General features: G+C 36.2%; 1 protein-coding gene across 3 annotated transcripts in view; it reads left to right on the top strand.

Moving 5' to 3' along the window:
• Window positions 1–23,321, top strand: part of LOC120314553 (CD99 antigen-like) — a 115,545-nt gene extending 92,224 nt beyond the window's left edge. Inside the window, exons 4-6 of one of the 3 annotated variants that reach the window (XM_039357779.1) lie at window positions 7,737–7,793; window positions 12,817–12,852; window positions 23,034–23,321. In XM_039357779.1, the coding sequence (XP_039213713.1) occupies window positions 7,737–7,793; window positions 12,817–12,852; window positions 23,034–23,248 (308 nt within the window). In that variant the 3' untranslated portion in view covers window positions 23,249–23,321. Of the gene's footprint in view, window positions 1–7,736; window positions 7,794–12,816; window positions 12,853–14,045; window positions 14,093–23,033 lie in introns of those variants that run through there. The other 2 variants (XM_039357778.1, XM_039357780.1) reach the window with 2 other exon arrangements.
• Window positions 23,322–23,359: the final 38 nt, after the last annotated feature.

Raw genomic sequence — 23,359 nt, forward strand, 5'->3', positions numbered from 1 at the left:
TAATTAAACCTATATTTAATCTTTAAATGTTTCATTTAATAAATCCAATCATCATCTGTTAACTCTATTCAAAACATTTTTTTCCTTCTTAGTTATCTATTGGAATTTTCTTAAAATCAATTACATTTAAATATCTAAAACATTTCCTTTATATTGATCACCCTAAACATTTTTATATTTCTCATATCAAAAAGAAAAAAAGAAAAAAAATACTGTCTTACTTGGAGAGTTCATCCCTCTTAAACTAAAATCTTTCTATTTCTTCAACCATATTCAAACAAGTGTTTAATTTTTAAATATTCCCTCTGATACACTCCATCATCTAATTCCTCAATTCTCACTTTAGCCCTCTTCTTTTGCTAAGCATTTTTCCCAACCAATATATTCCGTTGAATCAAAGTCTTTCCATAATCTTGTAAATGTTGTTGTGGATATAGTAGCCAAATCAAACATCATGTTTTTGTAAAAAGATTTTGCCTCTTCATATTCATTGAAGATTTCTCTCACATCATCCCTCATCATCTCCCCATTTCTTTTTTTTCTTATTAAAATTTTTATAAACATTTTACAATAAAATCCCTCTCCACCTCTCTCCCTCCCCCCTCCCATTAGCCCTCCCCCCTTCCCAGAGCTGAGTACAGAGCCAAAAACAAAAAAAGAACATGAAAAATTAAATAAAGATCAATCAATTATACATAAATCCTAAAAAAAATTAGAACCCCTTTAACTCCATTACAATAAAATCAACAAATCTAACCATAACAACTTTATACAATAAGTTATTCAAAAGCTAAATAATACTTTCTAATCCCATATTTGTTCTGAACAAAATTTACCCATCTTTTCCATACAGAGTTGTATCTCTCTTGTGAATGGTCTTTCAGATAAGCCGATATTTTTGCCATTTCTGATAAATAAGAAACTTTAAAAAACCATTCCTCTAAGTTAGGCAAGGAGTCTTTTCTCCAATATTGCCCAATCAATAACCTTGCTGCCGTAATAAAATTCAACATTAAAATAATCTCTTTACTATCACTATCTTCAATAATACCTAACAAAAATAGTTGTGGTGTAAATTTTATCCTTCTATTAAAAAATTTTTGAATATTCCACCAAATCTTAATCCAAAAAGCCTTTATATTTCTACAAAACCACCAAATATGATAATAGGTTGCATCCATACAACCACATCTCCAACATTTGGGCTGTAAATTAGAATACATATGAGACATCTTTTGTGGATCAAGGTGCCATCTATAAAACATTTTATAAAAATTTTCTCGTAAATTTTGAGCTTGGGTAAACTTAACATTCCTAACCCAAATTAACTCCCATGTATCTAATAGAATCGGCTCTTCAAAATTTTGAGCCCACTTAACCATACAATCCTTAACTAATTCTGTTTCTGAATCCAATTCCACCAAGGCATTATAAACTCTTTTTATATGGGCTCGATTTTGATCTCTAATTTGTTTCACCAAATTGGCATCTTCCACAATGAAACCCATTTTTTGATCTATACTCCATCTTTCTAATAACTGCCTATACTGAAACCAAGAATAAATAATGTTTTCTTGCAATAAATCCTCTATCGATTTTAATTGCCACTTATTCCATTCCCACTTAGTCAATTGCATATAAGAAATCCTATCCATTTTCACCCCTTTCCTTAACCCTTCTATAGCATGCCCAGGAATTCCCCACAGTGGTATTCTAGAATTTAACCTATAATATTTCTTCCAGACACGCAGTAAAGCAATTCTTAAAACATGGGATTTAAAGGCCCTATCCACCTTTTTATTATAAATTAAATACGCATGCCATCCAAATAATAAATCCCATCCTTCCAAGGAAAGTATATCTAAATTTGTTAAGTTAACCCAATCACTGATCAAAGTCAAAACCACCGCATCATAATACAATTTTAATTCGGTACCTTAAGTTCACCTCTCTCTCGAACATCTTGAATAATTTTGAGCTTAACTCTTGGTTTTTTCTCAGCCCAAATGAATCTATTAATCCCCCTCTGCCATTCTTCTAAATTTGCCTCTTTCTTTAAAATAGGTATCATTTGAAACAAAAAAAGAAATTTAGGCAGAAGATTCATTTTCACTGCAGCAATTCTCCCTAATAAAGATAATTGCAATTTCTTCCAGTCATTCAAATCCTTTTGCATTTTAAACCATAACACTTCATAATTATTTTTATAAAGTTTTGCATTAGAAGCAATTATATAAACCCCCAAGTATTTTACCTTTTTTACAATTTCAAAACCTGTCAAATTAACTAACATTTCCTTATCCAAATTAGGCATATTTTTTGTTAAAATTTTAGTCTTATTATTATTAACTTTAAAACCAGAAACTTGCCCATACTGATTTATAATCTGCAACAATTCTACTACTGAATCAGCTGGTTGAGACAAAGTTACAACCAGATCATCTGCAAAAGCTTTTAATTTATATTCTCCCTTGTTAATCGTTATTCCCTTTATTTTAGATGATTCACAAATTTTAATCAGCAGAATCTCTAATGTTAAAACAAACAACAATGGAGACAGAGGACACCCCTGTCTTGTGCCCTTTTCAATTTGAAAAACCTCAGATAAGCCTCCATTAATTATAAGTTGCGCTGATTGTTTTTGATAAATACTTCTAAAAGCTTGCAAAAATTTTTCCCCAAAATTCATTTCTTCAACCAATCTCAGCATAAATCGCCAATTCAACTGATCAAAAGCTTTTTCCGCATCTAAAGAGATCAAACCCGCAGAGATCTGGTTGTTTTTGTCCAAATATTCAATTAAGTTAATAATTTGTCTAACATTATTCTTCATATACCTCCCAGTTATAAAACCAGTCTGGTCTGTGTGTATAATTTGACTCAGTACAACCATGAATCTATTCACCAAGATCTTCGAAAAAATTTTATAATCTGTATTCAAAATAGATATAGGTCTATAATTCTTAGGTAGAGTAAGATCTTGATCCTCTTTTGGAATCAAAGATATAAAAGCCCTTCTTCAAGATGGAGGTACCTCCAAGCCTAATAAGATACTATTAAAAAGTTCCTTTAAAGGCTCAATCATCTCCTCATGTAAAGTTTTATAATAAATTGATGTCAATCCATCCGTGCCAGGTGCTTTACCTACTTTTAATTGTTTAATTGCCTTAACAATTTCCTGTGAAGTGATTAGCCCATTAATCTCTTCTCTTTGATCATTTGTTAGTCTAGGAAAATGAGCATCTTGTAGATATTTATCTATATCCAAACTCTGAACCTTCTGGCCCATATATAATTTTGTATAAAAATCTATAAAAGATTTTTTTTATCAATTCTTTCTGAAAAACCACTTTACCATTATAATTTATTTTATCTATAATTCTCGACCTCTGTTTTTTCCTTAACTGATAAGCTAACCACCTACCTGGTTTATTTGCATTACAAAATGTATTATGTTTCATAAAACTTAAGTTGGTTGCAACCTGGTCAGCCATTAACATATTAAATTGTGATTTAAGCAAATTTATAGAAGCCTTAACATTCTTATCCAAAGGATTCATAATTAATATTTTTTCTTTTATTTTAATCTCCTCCTCCAATTCTTTACGTTTTTGCATTTGTTTTCGCCTATAAGAATTATTCATTTGAATCAAAAACCCCCGCATATAGGCCTTACTTGCATCCCAAACCATTGCCATTGAAGTTCCCTTAGACATGTTTAAAGTAAAAAATTCCTTTAGATATTCTCTAAGTTTCAGTACATTCACTTCATATCTAAATAGATTTTCATTCAACCTCCATGATCTCCTTTCCTCCTTTTCAGGAGTTAGTTCCAACCATACAGGGCTGTGGTCAGTAAGTGTCCTTGGAAAAATTTTTACATTTTTAACAGTCAAGTATAAGTCCGTGGTAATCAAGAAAAAGTCAATTCTTGAAAACGATTGGTGCCTATCAGAAAAGAAAGTAAAGTCCCTATCATCTATGTTGCGCTCCCGCCAAATATCTGTCAATTCCAAATCTTCTTTCAGTTCAAAAAAGGCCTTTGGTAATTTAGCTTGCTTGAAGAAAGTGGAAGATCCTTTCTTATCTTTATATGTATCCAAAACACCATTCCAATCTCCCATCAAAATCACAGATTTATAATCCAACAAAATCAATTTTTGATATAAAAACTTATAAAACTGTTCTTGTTGATGATTAGGGGCATACAAATCCACTACAAGCAATTTCTTTCCATATAACATTACTTCAATCATAACATATCTTCCTTGAGAATCTGAATCTATTAATTTAGCTGACACGTTGTTCTTAACATACATAACAACACCCCCTTTTTCTCTGGAGCAGAAGATGCAAAATGAGAGCCCAATCGGGCATTTATCAAATATTTTTGATCCTTCAAAGTAATATGAGTTTCCTGTAAACAAACGATGTCATTATTATGTTGCTTCAAATAGTGGAATATTTTCTTCCGTTTCTGAGGAGAATTTAAGCCATTAACATTCCAGGTCAGGAGCTTTGCCATCTCCTCCAGCTGCAAGCCTGGAGAAGACTGCTTGAAGATCTAACATCGAGGATCGAATCGAAGATCTCTTAGGTCTTGCTCCTCCCACAGGCTCAGAAACCGATTCTTGAGTAGACTCTTTTGTATCCATTTCATGTTGCTCTTTTTCTCTTCGTCTGTGAGCTGCTCGGGTCATTCTCTGCTCTTTCACCTCAACAGACTGCTGGACAGCTTGTGATTTTCCAGCTTTCATTAAAGCAGCATTTTCAACCAGTTGTTCTCCCTCTTTCACTTCATGAACTTTGAAACGTAAGGATGGTGGTGAGCGTGCTCCCAGGACTGACATATAAAACTCTTTAGCCCTTGCAACTGTATTAAGTCTATAACATGTCCCCGCTTGGCTCACCACAATTCCAATTGGAATATCCCATCTGAATGGAATCTGCCGCTTTTTAAGCTCCTCTGATAAAAAGGCAAAATCTTTCCTTCTTCTTAAAATTTTAGATGGAATCTCCTTTAAAATTATCACATCCTGAGCAGCAATCTGAAATCTCTGATTATAAAATGCTTGTATCACTTCATTACGTAGAGATCTTTTTCCAAAATAAACCACCACATCTCTTGGTAAATTTCTCTGCTTTGCAATCCAAAAATTGACTCTAAATATTTTCTCTATTTCCCTCAATATGTCCTCTGGTTCCCTCTCAAGTATCACAGCAATATCATTTGCCACCACCTCCCTCAAGTTCTCTTGCATGTTTTCCCTCAAGCCTCTGATTCTCAAAGCAAGTTCCATCTCTCTATACTGAGACATAAGAATTTCATCCTGTGAAATCTCCACTGTTTTTTCGACATTTTCAACACGATCTTCTAATAAATCCACTTTATCAACAACATCATCAATACGGTTGTCCAGCTTTTCAACAACAGAGGTGAGTCCTTTCAGAGCCATTACTATGTCCTCCCTCATAACTCTATTTCTCTCTTCCAAAAGTTCCTTCATTTCTTGTCTAATTTGACAAACAACATTACCCATAACATCTTGAATGTCTTTTACCGTAAGTGTTGGTATCGGCAGGGAAGGTGGTGGTGATTTAGCTTTAGGTTGTTGCACTGTAAGTATTGCCGGAGAGGAAGCCACCTTAGGCACTGCAGAAGTTGCTTGACACTTTGAAGCCATTTTAGAAAAAACTTTTCTCCAAAAAAAAAAATCCAAAAGACCAGAAAAAAAAGCAGAAAAAAGAGAAGACAAAAAACCTCTTATAATTAAATATATATATAAATGTCTCCCCATTTCTTGTAGTACTCCCAACAGCTCAGCAATCCATTTTGTCAAATCTTTTTCCTTATCCTCAAATTTACTTTGTGGTCTTAGAGTATAAGCTACAGTATCTTTTCCATGTTCAATGTTTCTTGTAAGTCCTTCTCCATTTGAATCTCCACTAGTTTATATTCAGTTGTCTGCTTTACATGATCTCTCTCTCTCTTTTTGTTTTCTGATCATTTAATTGTTGTGACGTTAAATTGAGAATGCATTCATTTAAATTTTCAAATTCATTTTTAATTTTCTCATGGTTTGAAAGTAATATCATTTGCATTTGTTGTAACAGAACATATAGTTCCTCCTGGTAAGTATTTATTTTTTCTTGATATGTTCTTTCTGCAGATCTCTGATGCTCCATAATGACCAAAAATCCTTTCTCTGCTAATCACTTTAAAGTCAGAAATTAAAAAATATTTATAATCCAGGAAAGTCAATTTTTTCTAGGTTTTATAGTTCTCACTTTGTAGATAGTCCACAATGTTTTCTTTCCTTTTGTTACAGCTGCTCTTTATTTAATCAAAGCCCTGAAGGTCACAACAGGCTTTCCTTTCTGAGCTGTATATTTAGGGCAGTATTTTCATCCACAATTAGATGTCAACACCAGTCCATTTTTCAATTTTCTGTATTTTTCCCCTGTAAACTTAATTCGCCGCTTCCGTTTAGAGGAGGGTGGAACAAAGACCCCCCCTCACTTTCAGAGGATTTTTTACTTCTGGGTTTTTTTTCTTTTTTTTTCCAGGAAATCAGTCAGGTAGAAAAGAGAGAATCAATATTCTTACCCAGTTTGCTCATGCTGTTTAAAATCATGCTTAGTTTAGTGCTTTTTGGCTTCAGCTGCATGTAGCTTGGGCTAGACTAATGAATGATGCTAGCCTTCTGTAGGTTTTTGGAGAGCTTTCCCCGGATGTCCAGATTGACCACCGTCTCTCCAGGATCGGAGGGGCTTGCCTCCTTACTTGCCACCTCTCTGTGGTGGCTTTGGGCCCATTTAGGGTCCCCAAACAGAGAGAAATCAGCCGTAGGGCTCAGATCTTCACAATCACTCAGCTGTGGTGCTAGCTGCACAGAACCAGAAGCCAATACCACCTCCTCTTTTCTTAGGTCTGTTTCTTTTTAATAGTTTGTATCCTTCCATCAGTACATTCCAATCATGAGTTTCATCCGACCAAGTTTCAGTAATGGCAACTATATCATATCTGCCTTCATGTACTAATGCTTCAAGTTCACTTTGTTCCCTAAATTCTGAGTGTTAGTGTAGCATTTCAAAGGATTTGCACAATTCACATGCAAAATAATATTTTGTTTTCTTGACCCCTATATATTCATAATTATGAATACATTATTAATTCAGAAACATTTTTAGTATTTAGGTAGATTTAAAATTTAAAATCTATCTAAGCAACATAATATATGAGTTTGAGATATAGTTAAGATTCTTAATGGAAATTACCGTATATGCCAGCATACAAGGCGACCCGGTGTATAAGACAACCCCCATCTTTGTCGCCGAGCCGCATTCCTAGAACGTCGTCTTATACGCCGGAAACTACCAGTATTTCCGGCGTATAAGATGACCCCCGTCTTTGGCGCCGATTTTAGCGCTTGCGGAAGTCGCCTTATATGCCGGCATATACGGTATGTAAAACTGCGTTATGTAAATTGATGTTTCTGTGTGTGTGTGTGTGTGTGTGTATGTATTTTTGCTGACAAAAAGAAATCTGAATTTGTAATGTATCGCAGTAGCAACTTGAGCCTGCTTAATGCCCCTAGTATGGGGGGCAGCAAGGCAAAAGTGATTATAAAAATAGAACTGCAGTATAGCAGTCAAAAATGCCAAGGTGCAATCAATCAGACCGGTCCATATGATATATATAAAAATTGCTTTTACTCCTTTTGTTTTTATTAAAGGATTTGAAGATTCAGATTTATTAGATGGTAACTTGCCACCTGAGAATCCACAATCAGGTATGTTTTAAGTATTCACTCTATTTAAAATGGGAAAATATGAAAATATTGTAATGTGTGTTCATAAAAATATATTACCCAGGATTTCAGTTATTAAGATTTGATTCGCATTCAGTCCATTCATTATATTATGTTTATTTGTTTATTGGAACAAAATTAAAGCCACAGGAACCTTGGGAGGAAGTGATCATGCAATATTGGAATTCAACATTATGGAAGTACAAGCAATAGAACACAGTCAAACTAGAGTCTTGGACTTTAAGAGAGCTAATTTCAATAAAGAGAGGGCTTGGGAATGATTCCATGGATGAGAATCCTCAAGGGGAAAACAACTCAAAAAACTTGGGAAATGTTGAAAAGTGAGATAATAAAAGCCCAGTCCAGCACAATACCAACAAAGAGGAAAAGTAACAGCTCTCAAAAGAAACCAGCATGGCTGCATAAAGAACTCTCTGATAAATTGAAAATGTAAGGACCCACCCCACTTTGCATCTTAAGACAGAACTCTTGGAATAGTTCTTCCAACAGGCATCCTTTATTAAGAGAAAATGGTTGCAGGTGTTCTAGACAGGACTTGGGGTCCGAGCTCTCCCATTCAAGGTTTTAAGGGGTTCCCCAGTAGCCCCACCCAATCACCCCCTTCTTCCAGCGACAGTCTCAAGGAAGGAAGTGAGGGCCATAAAGCCCCTTTGTTCACCCCCTTCCCTTCATCGTATGACAGAATCCAGAGAAGGCAGAAATGGTGTTTTCTATAGTTGATAACTAGAGATGAAATATAATTGGATTCTGACAGAAAGATAAAAAGGACAAGTATAGAAAGTGGAAAGGGGGGCACATAACTAAGTCAGAATACAGCAAATAGCCCGAGCCTGCAAAGATGAAGTGAGGAAAGCTAAGGCTCAAAATGAACTAAGGCTTGTGACCAAAGTCAAAAATAACAAAAAAAGCTTCTTTCAACATGCAAAAACCAAGAAAAAAGTGAAGGAAATTATTGGTCCATTAGTGGGTAAAAATGGCAAGAAGATGACAAGCAACACGGAGGAAGCAGAACTATTTAACTCGTTTTTCGCATCTGTCTTTACACAAAGGGAAAAAATAGACCAGCCTATCAAAAATAGTGCCATAAAAAACAGAACAGAAACACAAGATAGGCTAGAAAATGGTAAGTGAGCACCTGTCCTGCCTAGACGAGTTCAAATCACCAGGACCAGATGGATTACACCCCAAGGTTCTCAAGGAATTGGCAGATGTGATTTTAGAACCACTGAACTATATTTTTCAATGATCCTGGAGCACTGGGGAACTACCAGAGGACTGGAAAAGAGCTGATGTAGTTCCCATCATCAAAAAAGGGAAAAAAAATGGATCCAGGAAATTACAGACCTGTCAGCCTGACCTCAATACCTGGGAAGATTCTGGAAAAGATAATCAAACAACAAATCAGCGAACACCTAGAAGCAAACAAAGTCATTACTAAAAGCCAACATGGGTTTGTCAAAAAGAGATCATGCCAGACAAATCTTATTGCATTCTTTGACCAAGTGACAAAATTAGTGGATCAAAGGACTGCTGTGGATATAATTTACTTGGACTTCCGTAAGGCATTTGATAAAGTAGATCACAATCTACTACTTGATAAGATAGAAAAATGTGGGTTAGGCAGCATCACCACCAGATAGATTCATAGCTGGCTGACCGGCCATACTCAGCGTGTGGTCCTCAATGGAACCACATCTACCTGGAGGGAAGTATGTAGTGTGGTGCCCCAGGGCTCTGTTCTGGGCCCAGTGCTCTTCAACATCTTCATCAACGATTTGGACGAGGGGATAGATGGGGAACTCATCAAATTTGCAGACGACACCAAGCTGGCAGGAATAGCCAACACTCCAGAAGACAGGCTTAAGATACAGGAGGATCTGGACAGACTTGAACATTGGGCACTATCTAACAAAATGAAATTCAATGCTGAAAAAATTAAGGTTCTACATTTAGGCAAGAAAAACCAAATGCACAGGTATAGTATAGGGGGTACCTTGCTCAATAGTAGTAACTGTGAGAGGGATCTTGGAGTCCTAGTGGACAATCACTTAAATATGAACCAGCAATGTGCTGCAGCTGCCAAAAAAGCCAACACAGTGCTAGGCTGCATTAACAGAGAAATAGAATCAAGATCATGTGAAGTGTTAATACCACATTACAATGCCTTGGAATACTGCATCCAGTTTTGGTCACCACAATGTAAAAAAGATGTTGAGATTGTAGAAAGAGTACCGAGAAGAGCAACAAAGATGATTAGGGGACTGGAGGCTAAAACATATAAGGAACAGTTGCTGGAATTGGGTATGTCTAGTTTAATGAAGAGAAGGACGAGGGGGGACATGATAGCAGTCTTCCAATATCTTAGGAACTGCCACAAAGAAGAGGGAGTCAAGCTATTTTCCAAAGCTCCTGAAGGCAGGACAAGAAGCAATGGATGGAAACTAATCAAGGAGAGAAGCAACCTAGAACTAAGGAGAAACTTCCTGACAGTTAGAACAATTAACCAGTGGAACAACCTGCCTCCAGAAGTGGTGAATGCTGGAAGTTTTTAAGAAGAGACTGAACAGCCATTTGTCCGAAATGGTACAGGGTTTCCTGCCTGAGCAGGGAGTTGGGCTAGATGATCTCCAAGGTCCCTTCCAACTTTATTATTATTATTATTATTATTATTATTATTGTTATTGTTATTGTTGTTGTTGTTGTTGTTGTTATTACCTCTTGTGTGTGTGCTCCAGTGTAAAAATTTTAGTTTGATTCCGCCTTAGGTAAAATATTTTTTTTAATACTCATCTTTTCCAAAATCTAAAGTAGTATATAAATAAAATAAAAATAAATAAACATTTCATGTTGAATAATATTTACTAAGAATGCTGAAAAAGTGACCTTAAATCAGACAATCGGTCTTTATATTCATATTTTTTTCTAAAAATATATTTTTTTCTAGAAATATGGTCAAATGCAGCCATTACAGTGCAGTCTTACACAATATTGTTTAAAAGTCCCATTGCGCTCCATAGGATTTGCTCACAGATAAATGAATACAAAAATATAGGCTGACAGAACTGTTGCTGCAAAGGAGCACTCACTGCAGTCCCTATACTAACATGCGTGTGATACGTTGCTTGGGTCTGATAATATGTTGAATTGCTTACTATAATGTTTCTTTATAACTTCGATGCTTCTCATATTTTTAATAGCATGATTTTTTCTAAAAAAGATTGGAGTTGCTTTTATAAAACATATAAGCAGAGCAGTGTTTTACAGGTCATACTCATTTAGCAACCACAATTGGGACCAGTAACTTGGTTGTAAGTGAAATAGTTGCTAAATGAAACCACCACAATGTTTATATGCTTACTTCAGCTTTCCTTTGCTTTACAAACTTCAAATGCAAGGACTGGTCACAAAGTTACTTTTTCCTTATTGTTGTAACTATAAATAGTCTCTGTACAAGCAAAACAGGTAGACCACTAAACTAGGTCTACTTGTATTGCTACTTTGTAGGACCAGCTCCTCATTTCATGTGTAGGTTTGCATGTACAACTAATAAAAACTTATTATTTAATTTTCAGCTATATCTCTGAGCGTAATTTGAGTGTTTTGGTCATAATGAGACTGTTGCTTCTCATATTATTATACACATTTTTAAAATCTAGGCTGTGCTTCTAACCCTTTCTCAGGTATATAGGCTGTTATCAGCATATGTTTTTTTTCTTATACTAAACTCTTCTTCAAAACTGGTGCATCAGATACTTCTTACTGCCTTCATTTTCTTACTGTATTCATTTGTTTTGGATGATATTTACATGTGTTAACAATTCAGTAAAATCTTGCTCCTTCATTTAAAATGAAGAAGGTCAATTTAAACTTGTTTACATAAAGCCATCATGTTTTTTAATACTGTAAGGGCAGTCCTTAATATTTTATAGGCAGCTACAGAACAAGAATATTTTAATTCATATAAGCTTAACTTATTATTCATTTTTATAACCTATTTAATAATGTTAATTAAAAATAATAATATATTGTATGTTTAATAAGACATGGTTGTCAAGCAGCCACAATAAGACACATAGACTATTTAATTGTAGCTCACAAACATGCTATTTCAGGCATAAAGGAAATTTAAAAAAAAGAATTGATGGGATGTATGGCTATTATGACCTATTAAATCATTTTTGATTATATCAACTTTACTAGAATATTTGTATCATAAATAAAAGTAGTTGGTGCAAAACACAGATGAAATAAGAATATAACTTCAAACTGAAACTAGACAGTGAGAGTGCTTTTTCCTATATATTTGAAGCAATGGTCTTCCTTCAGAGCAAACATATGTAGTTAATTTAGTGCCTTATTTTGCCATATTAATTTGATTTGACTGTGGGTGATCCATCAGAGGTAATTCGGTTGCACAAGTGGAAATATTATTTCTGCTATTTTAGTGTATATAGTATTTTTGCTATTTAGTGGCATGCCATTTGCCTCTAAAACTAAAATTCAAGCTAAGCTGTCAAGCACATTTTAATCTAAATTCCTGCCCTTAGAAGGGGAATTAAGTTCATTGACTTAAGCAGTCATTTTCTACAATTTTGTGATGGAGAATTCATGTAAGAAATTTAAAAGTTTTAACTTTAAAAGTAGCTTATAAACATATTGGAACATATCTGAGTAATTGCAATAATGAGGAACACTTCAGAAAAAAATACCATACTCTTTTCAAGCAATATACACTAAGGCTTAAGGCTTGGTTTTAAGCAGTGGGACGTAGAACATACTGATTTAAACTGTTTCAAATATGAAACATCCCATTTGAACTGAAAAGTTTGGAAGAACTCCTGATTTCAAACATGCATCAAGATTATTTCATAAAAACCCCTGGCTTCTATTTTACTTTTTACCAAAAGGTAGCCCATTTTCTATCTTGCATAGTATGACTTTATGATATGTAAAAAAACCTTCTTTAACCAAACTATTCTTTTAGGTGGGGACGATTCTGGCTCCGCTGGAGCTAAAACAGGTAAGATTTTTTTAAACCCTTGTTATAGCTTCTATAACTTTTCCCACATTTTGAATGGTCCTTGGAAGATAAAGTTAGATTTCTAATTGGGAGGAATTATTTTAAGTCTGATCCCTTATCTGAAAACTGGAGTCATCGTCCATATCTTCAAGAAAACATTCTACTATCACATGGAATGCATAGCTAACCATCTCGTTTCTACTTCAAGGACAACAAGATATAAGAAATTTGCCAGATAAATTAGCTTTGAACTTAGACTATTGAAGCATGATCTTCTACCACGTGCTTTATATTCATACCCATTTACAGCCAAAAAAGTGTAGAGGGGGCTGCAGGATTTGATGATATGTTCCAAGAAGTACTAAAGAACAGTGGACCAGCTACTAAATGTAGGCTTGCTTCCTTTTTTAGTTCCATACTATACTCAGGATGACTTCCTACTATATTCAAGAAGACCAAAATTATTGCAGTTTTGAAACCAGGAAAGAATCCAAACTTTCCCCAAAATTACATCCAATTGCTCTTCTCTGTGTTACCTATAAACTTTTAGAAAGACTTGTGTTAAACAGAATAGCCCTAGGAGTAGAATCTGTAATCCAAGTAGGACCTCCCCCAGCAATCCCCCTCAGGAAAGCATGACTCTTGACTCCATGTAGTTAATCAAAAGAATTTTTACTGAGAGGTAGTGGTTTCAGTAGAACCAAGTGGAATCTAATATTCCTGCACAAAGCAACAAGCTACTCTTCCCACAATGAAACCCAGCCCCCCTGGCCAGTCCACCGGCAGTCAATAGAGTGCCACAAGGACATCAAAGCCCAGGATAAATAGCGGTTCATCTTCGGGGCATAGCAACCTTGATAGCAGGCTGAAACCAGTTGGGAAGGAGTCCATCCCGTCTCTGAAGGCGATCCTCCTCCCTATTTTCCAAGCAACTACAGTGTTACAGCAAAAGCGAAAGTATGCAAAGAATGCCTCCCCAAAGTGGGCCTCCTCCACCAGAATGGCAGGACACCTGTAAAAGGGGACCTGACATGCTGTCTCCCCCCAAAAAGGGATCAACCTATAAAAAAGGGAGAGAAGAAAAAGAAAAGATTAAAACAATCACTCTGGTTTATCAAGATATTGATTATGAAAACATTTCACTGATCTAGGGACCCTAACATGCTTGTAATCCACCCACTTGTTTTGGCCAGCAGGGAAATCCTGCCATGCTACTAAATACTGAAGATTCCCCCTTTGTCTTCGTGAATCCAATATTTCCTTCACCTCAAAATGTTGCCCCTCCATCATAACAGGTTGTTGGACAGTAGGAAGAGCTGGTCTAAGGGGCGAAGAAACTTCAGGCTTCAACAAACAACAATGAAAAACGGGATGAACTTGTCAAAGTGATTTTAGCAATTCTAACTCTATAGTCACATGGTTAATAAGGCGCTTTATGGGGAAAGGGCCCACATATTTAGGTCCTAGTTTCTTAGAGGGTTGAAGTGATTGGAAATAACAAGTGAACAAGTAAACACTCTCTCCGACTTTTAAAAGGTTTTGGCTCAATTCATTTTTTATTAGCTTGTGCTTTATAAGCATCGCAGGCTTCCGCCAGCACTTTACTCACAATGGGCCATGTGTTCTGCAACCGAGAGACCCATTCTTTCAAGGATGGCACTCCTGGGTCACCAGTAGAAAGCTCAGGCATAGGCTTGAAGTCTTGACCAGTACCCACTCAGAAAGGGGTAAAACCAGTGCTACTGTGTATAGAGTTATTATATGTCACCTCTGCAAATGGCAAAAGTTCTGTCCAATTGTCTTGTTGATAATTGATAAAACATCTAAAGTATTGTTCAAATACTGAGTTCATTAGTTCACAATCCCTATTCATTTGAGAGTGGTAACTAGAACTGAGCCTCTGGTCTGCCCCCAACAAGTCCAAAAAGGCTCTCCAAAATTTGGAGGTGAACTGTACTCTTCTATTGGAGATGATACATTGAGGTGCTCTATGTAGCTGATAAACGTGATGCAAAAATAGCTTTGCAATGCTTCATGCTGAAAGGAATGCCCTTGGCCACACTTCAACCTTCACCTGGCTGGTGAAAGTTGGAGTTTCGCGTTTTCTTTTTTCCCGAAGGAGTCTTCTTCCAGGATTTTGCTGCTTGGTACTTATTTTGAGCCTGATCGATCTCAACTTCTTCAGCAAGCACCCCCCAGCTGTGTAGGGTCACAGCCACGCAGGCATTGTAAAGGTCATCATTCAACCTACCTTTGAAACAGCTGGTGAGGATGTCTTCTGGCCAATCATAGCGGCATGCCAGATCATGGAATTCCTCAGTGTATTCCACCACAGCTCTATGGTGCTGCCTCACGGTCTTAATGCAGTCTTTGGCTTTCTCTTCAGCCAGGAGGTCCACAAACCACGGTGGAGCATGGTCATAAAATGATTAAATTTAGGGTGGTTCGCGCCGGTGATGGTGGCTACTTTGTAGCCGTCCTCCTGGGAGAAGCATGAAAACCGCGGAGAACAGCAGACATCAGCTGTTCAGCGGTTTAAAATCTCCCTCCTGGGTGAAGGGGGGGAGAGGAGTATCACCTGAATAGAGGTAGAACCTCTTAACCCCCCCAGAATTTTTTTAGGGGGGGTGAAAAGAGAGTTCCCTCGGAGTTCGGGTGTCTCCGCCTCCCAGCTGTCTTTGATCCTTCGGGATCAAAGCAAAACGCTGCGGCCACCTCCGCGTTTAAAGGAGCCTGGTGAGTTATTTTAAAAGCGGACAGAGCTGGATAAAGGATTGGATTTATTGGACTTTAATTGGACTTTAGTTTGAAATGTGATCTTTTTACTTTTTTTGTCTTTTTTCTTTGTCTGGAGAGTGAAAGTAAAATGGCGATTTGAAGTGTTTTTTTTTTTTTTCTTTCCGGAAGAAAGTGACTGAAACGTTATGGATTAAACAGTTTTCTTTTAAAAAAAACTTTTTTTTTGAAGCTGGATTTGTGTTTGGTGTTTTTTTTTTCCTTTTAAACTCTCCTTTGTTTTTTTTTGAGGATTACTTTACTTTTATTTTTAAGAAGGAAGAAAGAAGAAATAAGACCTATTTGAAAATGGCTTCAAAGAGGCAAGCAGCTGCTACAGTTTCTAAGGTGGCCTCTTCTCCAGCGATCCTACTGGTACAACAACCTAAAGCTACATCACCACCTTCTCCTCCTCTGCCAGCAGTAACGGTACAAGATATGAAAGATATAATGGGAAGTGCTGTATCTCAAATCAGAGAGGAAGTGAAGGGGCTTTTAGATCAGAATAAAACTCAAATCAGAGGAGAAATGAAGAATCTTTTAGAACAGAATAATACTATTTTGAGGCAGGATATAGTTATGGCCTTAACAGGACTTGCTTCTGTGGTTGAGAAATTAGACTCTAGAGTTGAAGAAGTGGCAGAGAAGGCGGATATGTTGGAAGAAAAGTTTGAAGGCATGGAGAGAAAGATGGAAATGTCACAAGAGGATATTCTTATGTCCCAGTATAGAGAGATGGAACATGCATTAAGAATCAGGGACCTGAAAGAGGACAAGCAAGATCTGATTGAGATTCTTGTAAATGACTTTGCTGTTATTTTGAATAGAGAGAAAGAGGAAATATTCAGAGAAGTTGAAAAAATTTATAGAGTTAACTCCTGGATTGCTAAACAAAAAAATTTACCAAGAGATATGGTGATTTACTTTGCAAAGAGATCTCTGTGTAATGAAATCATACAAGCCTTCTATAATAAGAGGTTCCAGATTGCTGCCCAAGATGTCATTATTTTAAAGGAGATCCCATCTAAAATTTTAAGAAAGAGAAAAGAGTTTGCTTTTTTAGCTAATGAGCTTAAAAAAAGATTGATTCCATTTAGATGGGAAATTCCGATGGGTATTGTTGTGAGCCATGCGGGGACCCGTTACAGACTAAATAAAGTTTCTAAAGCAAAAGAATTTTATAGCTCGGTCCTGGGAGCAGGCTCACCATCATCCATGATGCAGAAAGTTTTGGATGGCAAAGAGGTGGAACAGCAGTCTGAAGGAGCAGGAGTGATGGTTGCTGGAAAGCTACAGCCACAGTGGTTGCAACAAACAGATCAAAGATCAAAGAATGACTCGTGCAGCACATAGACGCAAGGAAAAGGAACAACAGAAGAAAGAAGATAAAGAATCTCTTCAAGAAATTGTTTCGTTACCGGTGGGAGGAGCAAGACCCAAGAGTTCTGCAGTACATTCTTCAATGGCAGACCTCCAAGCAGTCTTCTCCAGGCTTCTGGTCAAGGGAGATGGTAAAGCTCCTGACTTGGAATGCTAATGGCCTCAATTCTCCCCAAAAGAGAAAGAAAATTTTCCATTATTTAAAGCAACATAATAATGATATTATTTGGTTGCAGGAAACACATATTATACCTAAAGATCAAAAATTTTCAATCCTTGTTTGGGATCGCATTTTGTATCTTCAGCTCCTGGGAAAAAAGGGGGAGTAGTTATCTATGTTAAGCAAAATTTAGTAGCCAGTTTTGTGGAATCTGATTCTCAAGGGAGATTTGTTATGATTGAAGTTGGTTTGTATGGAAAGAAAGTACTTATAGCGGGACTTTATGCACCAACAAACAACAGGGACAATTCTATAGATTGCTACATCAAAAATTAACTTTGTTGGATTATAGATCTGTTATATTAATGGGAGATTGGAATGGTGTTTTAGATACACAAAGGGACAAAAAAGGATCTTCTATTTCCTTTAAACAGGCTAAACTACCTAAAGCTTTTTTTGATTTGAAGGAAGACTGGGAGCTACGAGATTATTGGTGTGAACATAACCAGGAGGAGAGAGACTTCACCTTTTTTTCAGATAGACATAAATCTTTTTCAAGAATTGATTTTTTCTTGATTACAACTGATTTATACTTTAGGTAAAGAATGTTAAAATTTTTCCCAGGACATTGACAGATCACAGTCCAGTTTGAATGGAACTGGTTGGTGAAAAAGAGGAGAGGAGATCGTGGAGGATGAACGAAAATTTATTTAGACAAGAAAAGAATGTTCAAAAGTTAAAAGAGCATTTAAAGGATTATTTTGTTTTAAATATGCATAAGGGAACTTCAATGTCAATGGTATGGGATGCAGGTAAAGCTTTCATGCGAGGGATTTTGATACAAATGAATAATATTCATAGACAGAAGCAGACTCAGAAATGTAATGGATTGGAAGGCGAGATTAAATTAAAAGAAAAAATTTTGATTTCAAATCCTACAGATGAGAAGGTTAAAGAATCTATAAAATTGCTTAAATCACAATTTAATATGTTGATGGCTGATCAAACTGCAACTAATTTATTATATATGAAACAAAATACATTTTGTAATGCTAATAAACCAGGGAGATGATTGGCTTATCAATTGAGAAAGAAACAGAGACAGAGAATTATAGATAAAATAAACTATAATGGTAAATTGGTTTACCAGAAGAATTTGATTAAGAAATCTTTTTTAGAATATTATCAAAAATTATACAAGAGTACTAAGGTGCAGATTTTAGATATAGATAACTACTTAAATGGAGCCAATTTCCCCAAATTAACAGAACTTCAAAAACAAGAAATTAATGGTTTGATTACCAGTGCGGAAATTGAGAAGGTGATTAAAGAATTAAAATTAGGTAAAGCACCAGGTACAGATGGTTTGACATCTACTTTTTATAAAATTCCGGTACAAGAAATGATTCAACCTTTAACCGAGCTTTTTAATAACATACTACAGGGTTCTCAGATTCCCCCGTCACGGGGCAGAGCTTTTATATCTTTAATTCCAAAAGAGGATCAAGATCTTACCTTACCAAAGAATTACAGACCTATATCTCTCTTAAATGTAGATTACAAGATCTTTGCAAAAATTTTAGCTAATAGGCTTATGAGGGTTTTGCATTATGTTATACATACAGATCAAACAGGTTTTATAACTGGAAGGTATATGAAGAATAATGTTAGGCAAATTATTAATTTATTAGAATATTTAGACAAAAATAATCAAATTCCTGCAGGATTGATATTTTTAGATGCTGAAAAAGCTTTTGATCAATTGAATTGGCAATTTATGTTAAGATTAGTTGAGAAAATGAATTTTGGAGAAAATTTTTTACAAGCTCTCGGTGTTATTTATCAAAAACAAACGGCACAACTTATAGTCAATGGGGGTTTGTCAGAGGTGTTTACAATAGAGAAGGGGACTAGACAGGGTTGTCCACTGTCACCGTTGCTGTTTGTTTTAACTTTGGAAATATTGCTGATTAAAATTCGAGATTCACAGCAAATAAAAGGAATAGGAGTTAATAAAAAAGAATATAAACTAAGGGCTTTTGCAGATGATTTGGTGGTTACCTTATCTCAACCTACTTATTCTGTAATAGAGTTATTACAATTGATATATCAATATGGACGAGTTTCGGGTTTCAAAATTAATAATAATAAGACTAAAATATTGCCTAAAAATATGACTGATCTGGATAAGCAGATGTTGGTTAATCTGACAGATTTTGAGGTTGTTAATAAGGTAAAGTACCTGGAGGTTACTTTATCTGTTTCTAATGCAAAACTGTATAAAAATAATTATGAAAGGCTGTGGGTCAATATACAAAGAGACATGAAAAATTGGGAAAAGTTGCAATTATCTCTTTTGGGAAGAATTGCAGCGATTAAAATGAATGTGTTGCCAAAGTTTCTTTTTTTATTTCAAATGATACCCATTTTAAAGAATGAGGTTAACTTAGATGAATGGCAGAAAGGTATTAACAAATTTATCTGGGCAGGGAGGAAACCTAGAGTAAAACTTAAAATTATACAAGATATTCGTGAGAGAGGTGGACTCAAGGTACCGAATTTGAAGTTGTATTATGATGCTGTGGTTTTAACATTAATAAGTATTGGGTTAATTTAACAAATGTGGAAATACTCCTCTTGGAGGGTTGGGATTTACTTTTTGGATGGCATGCCTATCTAATTTTTAATAAAAAGGTTGATAGGGCTTTTAAATCTCATATTATGAGGACTTCTTTACTTCGGGTTTGGAGGAAATATTATAGAAATAATTTTAAAATTCCATTATGGGCTATTCCATGGCATGCGATAGAAGGGATAAGGAGAGGGGTTAGGATGGATAGTTTCTTATGCACAATTACTTAGATGGGATGGTAAAAATTGGCAGTTAAAATCTATGGAAGATTTAGCACAGGAAAATATTATATATTCATGGTTTCAGTATAGACAAATAGTGGATAGGTGGAAGATAGATCGGAAGGTGGGTTTGCTTAGAGAAAATGAGAATTTGTTTAAACAAATAAAAGATCAAAGACGAACTCACATTAAGAGAATTTATGGGGTCCTAGTAGAATTGAACTCAGAAGCAGAGTTAGTCAAAGAATGTATGATCAAATGGGCACAAAACTTTGATGAACCGGTTCTACTAGATACCTGGAAACTATTTGGGTGAGGAATGTTAAATTTACGCAAGCCCAAAATTTAAGGGAGAATTTTTATAAAATGTTTTATAGATGGCACCTTGATCCACAAAAAATGTCTCGTATGTATCCCGATCTACAGCCTAAATGTTGGAGGTGCGGATGTTTGGATGCTACATACTATCATATCTGGTGGTTGTGTAAAAATATAAAAGTTTTTTGGATTAAGATATGGTGGAATATTCAAAGAATTTTTAGAAGAAGGGTAAAATTTACCCCACAATTGTTTTTATTAGGTATTGTTACTGATTGTGATACTAAAGATATTACATTGATGTTAAACTTAATTACAGCTGCAAGGTTGTTAGTAGCACAATGTTGGAAGAAGGAATCTTTGCCTACTTTGCAAGAGTGGCTTTTTAAAGTTTCTTATTTGGCAGAAATGGCAAAGATTTCGGCCTTCCTGAAGGATCAATCACAAGAGAAGTATGTTGTGGTATGGAGGAAATGGATAGACTTTATACAACATAAGATGGATATTAAAAAATATTATTTAGCTTTTTAATAATTTATATTGAAAAGTTAACTTTCTTGAAAAGCCAAATTTTTTTCTTTCTTATTTTTTTTTCTTCTTTCCCTTTTTCTATTTTTTTTCCTTTTTTTGTTTTTGTACTTATCTTTTTTATATATATATTTTACTCTTAATTATTTTATAATTTGTTTAAGTAATGTATTTAGATTTGTTTACAGTTTTATAACTTACATTGAAAAGTTAATCTCTTTCTTATGTTTTTCATGTATTTCTTTTTTTTTCCTTTTTTTTCTGGTATTTATGTTTTTTTTTGCTATATATATATTGTTGTTAATTATTTTGTAATTTGTTTAAGTAATGTATCTAGATTTACTTATATTTTATATTTTTCTTAAGACTTTTTGAAGAAATTTTAATTAAGCCTATATCCAGCTCTGGGATAGTCGGGGGAGGGAGGGGGAGGGTTGGGGAGGGATGGGGAAAATTGTTTTGTTTTTGTTATTGTAAAATCTTAAAAATTTTCAATAAAAAAAATGATTAAATTTACTCAGCTCGGAATCATTTGCATTGTGGAGGGTTACCATCCAGTGGGCAGCTGCCCCATCCAATGCCAGCATGACACACTTCACTTTAGTGCCTTTAGTGGGGTTGTCTGACCTCTACTCCTGCATGTAAGTTAGGATGTGGCCAGGAAAAATCCCAGCTACTGGGAATCCCCATCAAACATCACCCCTAGGGGCCTTCCTTCTATGGGCACCTCCTTTGCCACCTCCTGTTACATTGGTGGGATCCCTTTGTGTGGGTCCTGCCATTGCCTCTGCCCCAGCCGGGGTTGCTGGCATTCCTGCGGTGGTGTTTAATGGAGAAGCTCTCATGCTGTCATCTTCTTGGGTTTGATGAGCCTCCGCCGAGGTTTTCTTTGCCAGGGTTCCACTAACTTTAAGGCTCTGGAACACTTCCATGATGGTGTGCATAGCTTCCTTCGAGGACCCCCTGGGTGACCAGAAAGCCAGAGACCGCATTAAGACCATGAGGCAGGGCTAAGAACTGTGATGGAGTACATCGAGGAATTCTGTGATCTGGCATGCTGCCTTGACTGGCCTGAAGATATCCTCATCATGGTTGACCTTGCTACTTTCTTCCTCCTCAAATTGAAGTTCTTCTAGGTCTGTTTGCCATTCGCGCCCCTGGCTGCATTGGGTGAGAATCACTTTCTTAGTCCTCCCTTCCTAGTCATTCTTCCTGACATGAGTGGACCACCTGGGTTTCGATGAGTCCCCTAGGTTGGCGGCCTCTGTCCATTCGGAGAGGTCCGCTGTGGGGACTTCCCCCAGCACTCAGCTTCCTCTTGCTCTCTGCCTTGCACAGTTCCCACGGTAGAGGTAAAAGCCTCTCCATGTTGACCACTATTGCAGATTCTGGTTAATGTAGGGACCTGCCCGAGCAGCCCCCTCAGGAAACACGACTCTTGACTAGTTAATCAAAATAACTTTTACTGAGATGTAGTGGTTGCAGTAGAGCCAAGTGGAATCTAACATTCCCACACAAAGCAACAAGCTATTCTTCCCACACTGAAACCCTCACCAGTCCACCAGCAGCCAATACAGTGTTGCAAGGTTGTTTTGAGAACACCAAAGTACAGGATAGATAGTGGTTCATCTTCAGGGCAAAGCAACCTTCGTAGCATACTGAAACTAGGTGGGAAGGAGTCCGTCCCATCTCTGAAGGCGATCCCCCTCCCCATTTCCCAAATAAGTACAGCACTACAACAGAAGCAAATGTATGCAAAGAATGCCTCCCCAAAGTGGACCTCCTCCCCCTCCACCAGAATGGCAGGACACCTGAAAAAGGGGACCTGACAAGAACAAGCTGGATTTTACCCCCAAATGTGATTGTAGCAATCAAGTCATTGTATTAACTTCCTACCTGGAGAATGGATTCCAAGACAAAATGAAAAATGTCACTGTTTTTCTTGATGTCTCGTTGGCCTACAATACTGTCTGGAGAGAAGGACTTCTCCTCAAACTAATCAAGGTACCTTGTCGTAACTCCATTGCCTAGATTGACATGTTGAATAATAGGTTCTTTCAAGTTTTTCACAGAATTCAGTAGACATAGATATTTTCAGTTGAATAACACGACCTGCTTGAAACCGTTTCTTGGAAATTTATTTATGCCGATGATATCAATCTCACAGTCCAAAGAACAAACTTCAGTGATGCCGAGGACATCCTTTCTCAAGTTCTCCAGAAGCTGGATGACTTCTTCAAAAAATGCTGCCTCCAATCAAGCCTAACAAAAACAAAAGTAGCTACATTCCATGTCAGCAATAGGTATGCAAATTACTATCCTTCAGTGAAATTCCAGAACTGTATTTTACAATGTAATAATTATCCAAAGTACCTGGCATAACACTGGAGAGATCTGACAACACTTAGAAAAACAGCTGCAAAATTGAAAACCTGCAACAATTTACTGAACAGACTGGCTGGAACAGTGGTTCTCAACCTTTTTAATGTCGCG

Source organism: Crotalus tigris, unplaced genomic scaffold (genome assembly GCF_016545835.1).
Source record: "Crotalus tigris isolate CLP2741 ecotype Arizona unplaced genomic scaffold, ASM1654583v1 scf7180000018945.517086, whole genome shotgun sequence".
In the NCBI taxonomy this organism is placed as follows: domain Eukaryota; kingdom Metazoa; phylum Chordata; class Lepidosauria; order Squamata; family Viperidae; genus Crotalus; species Crotalus tigris.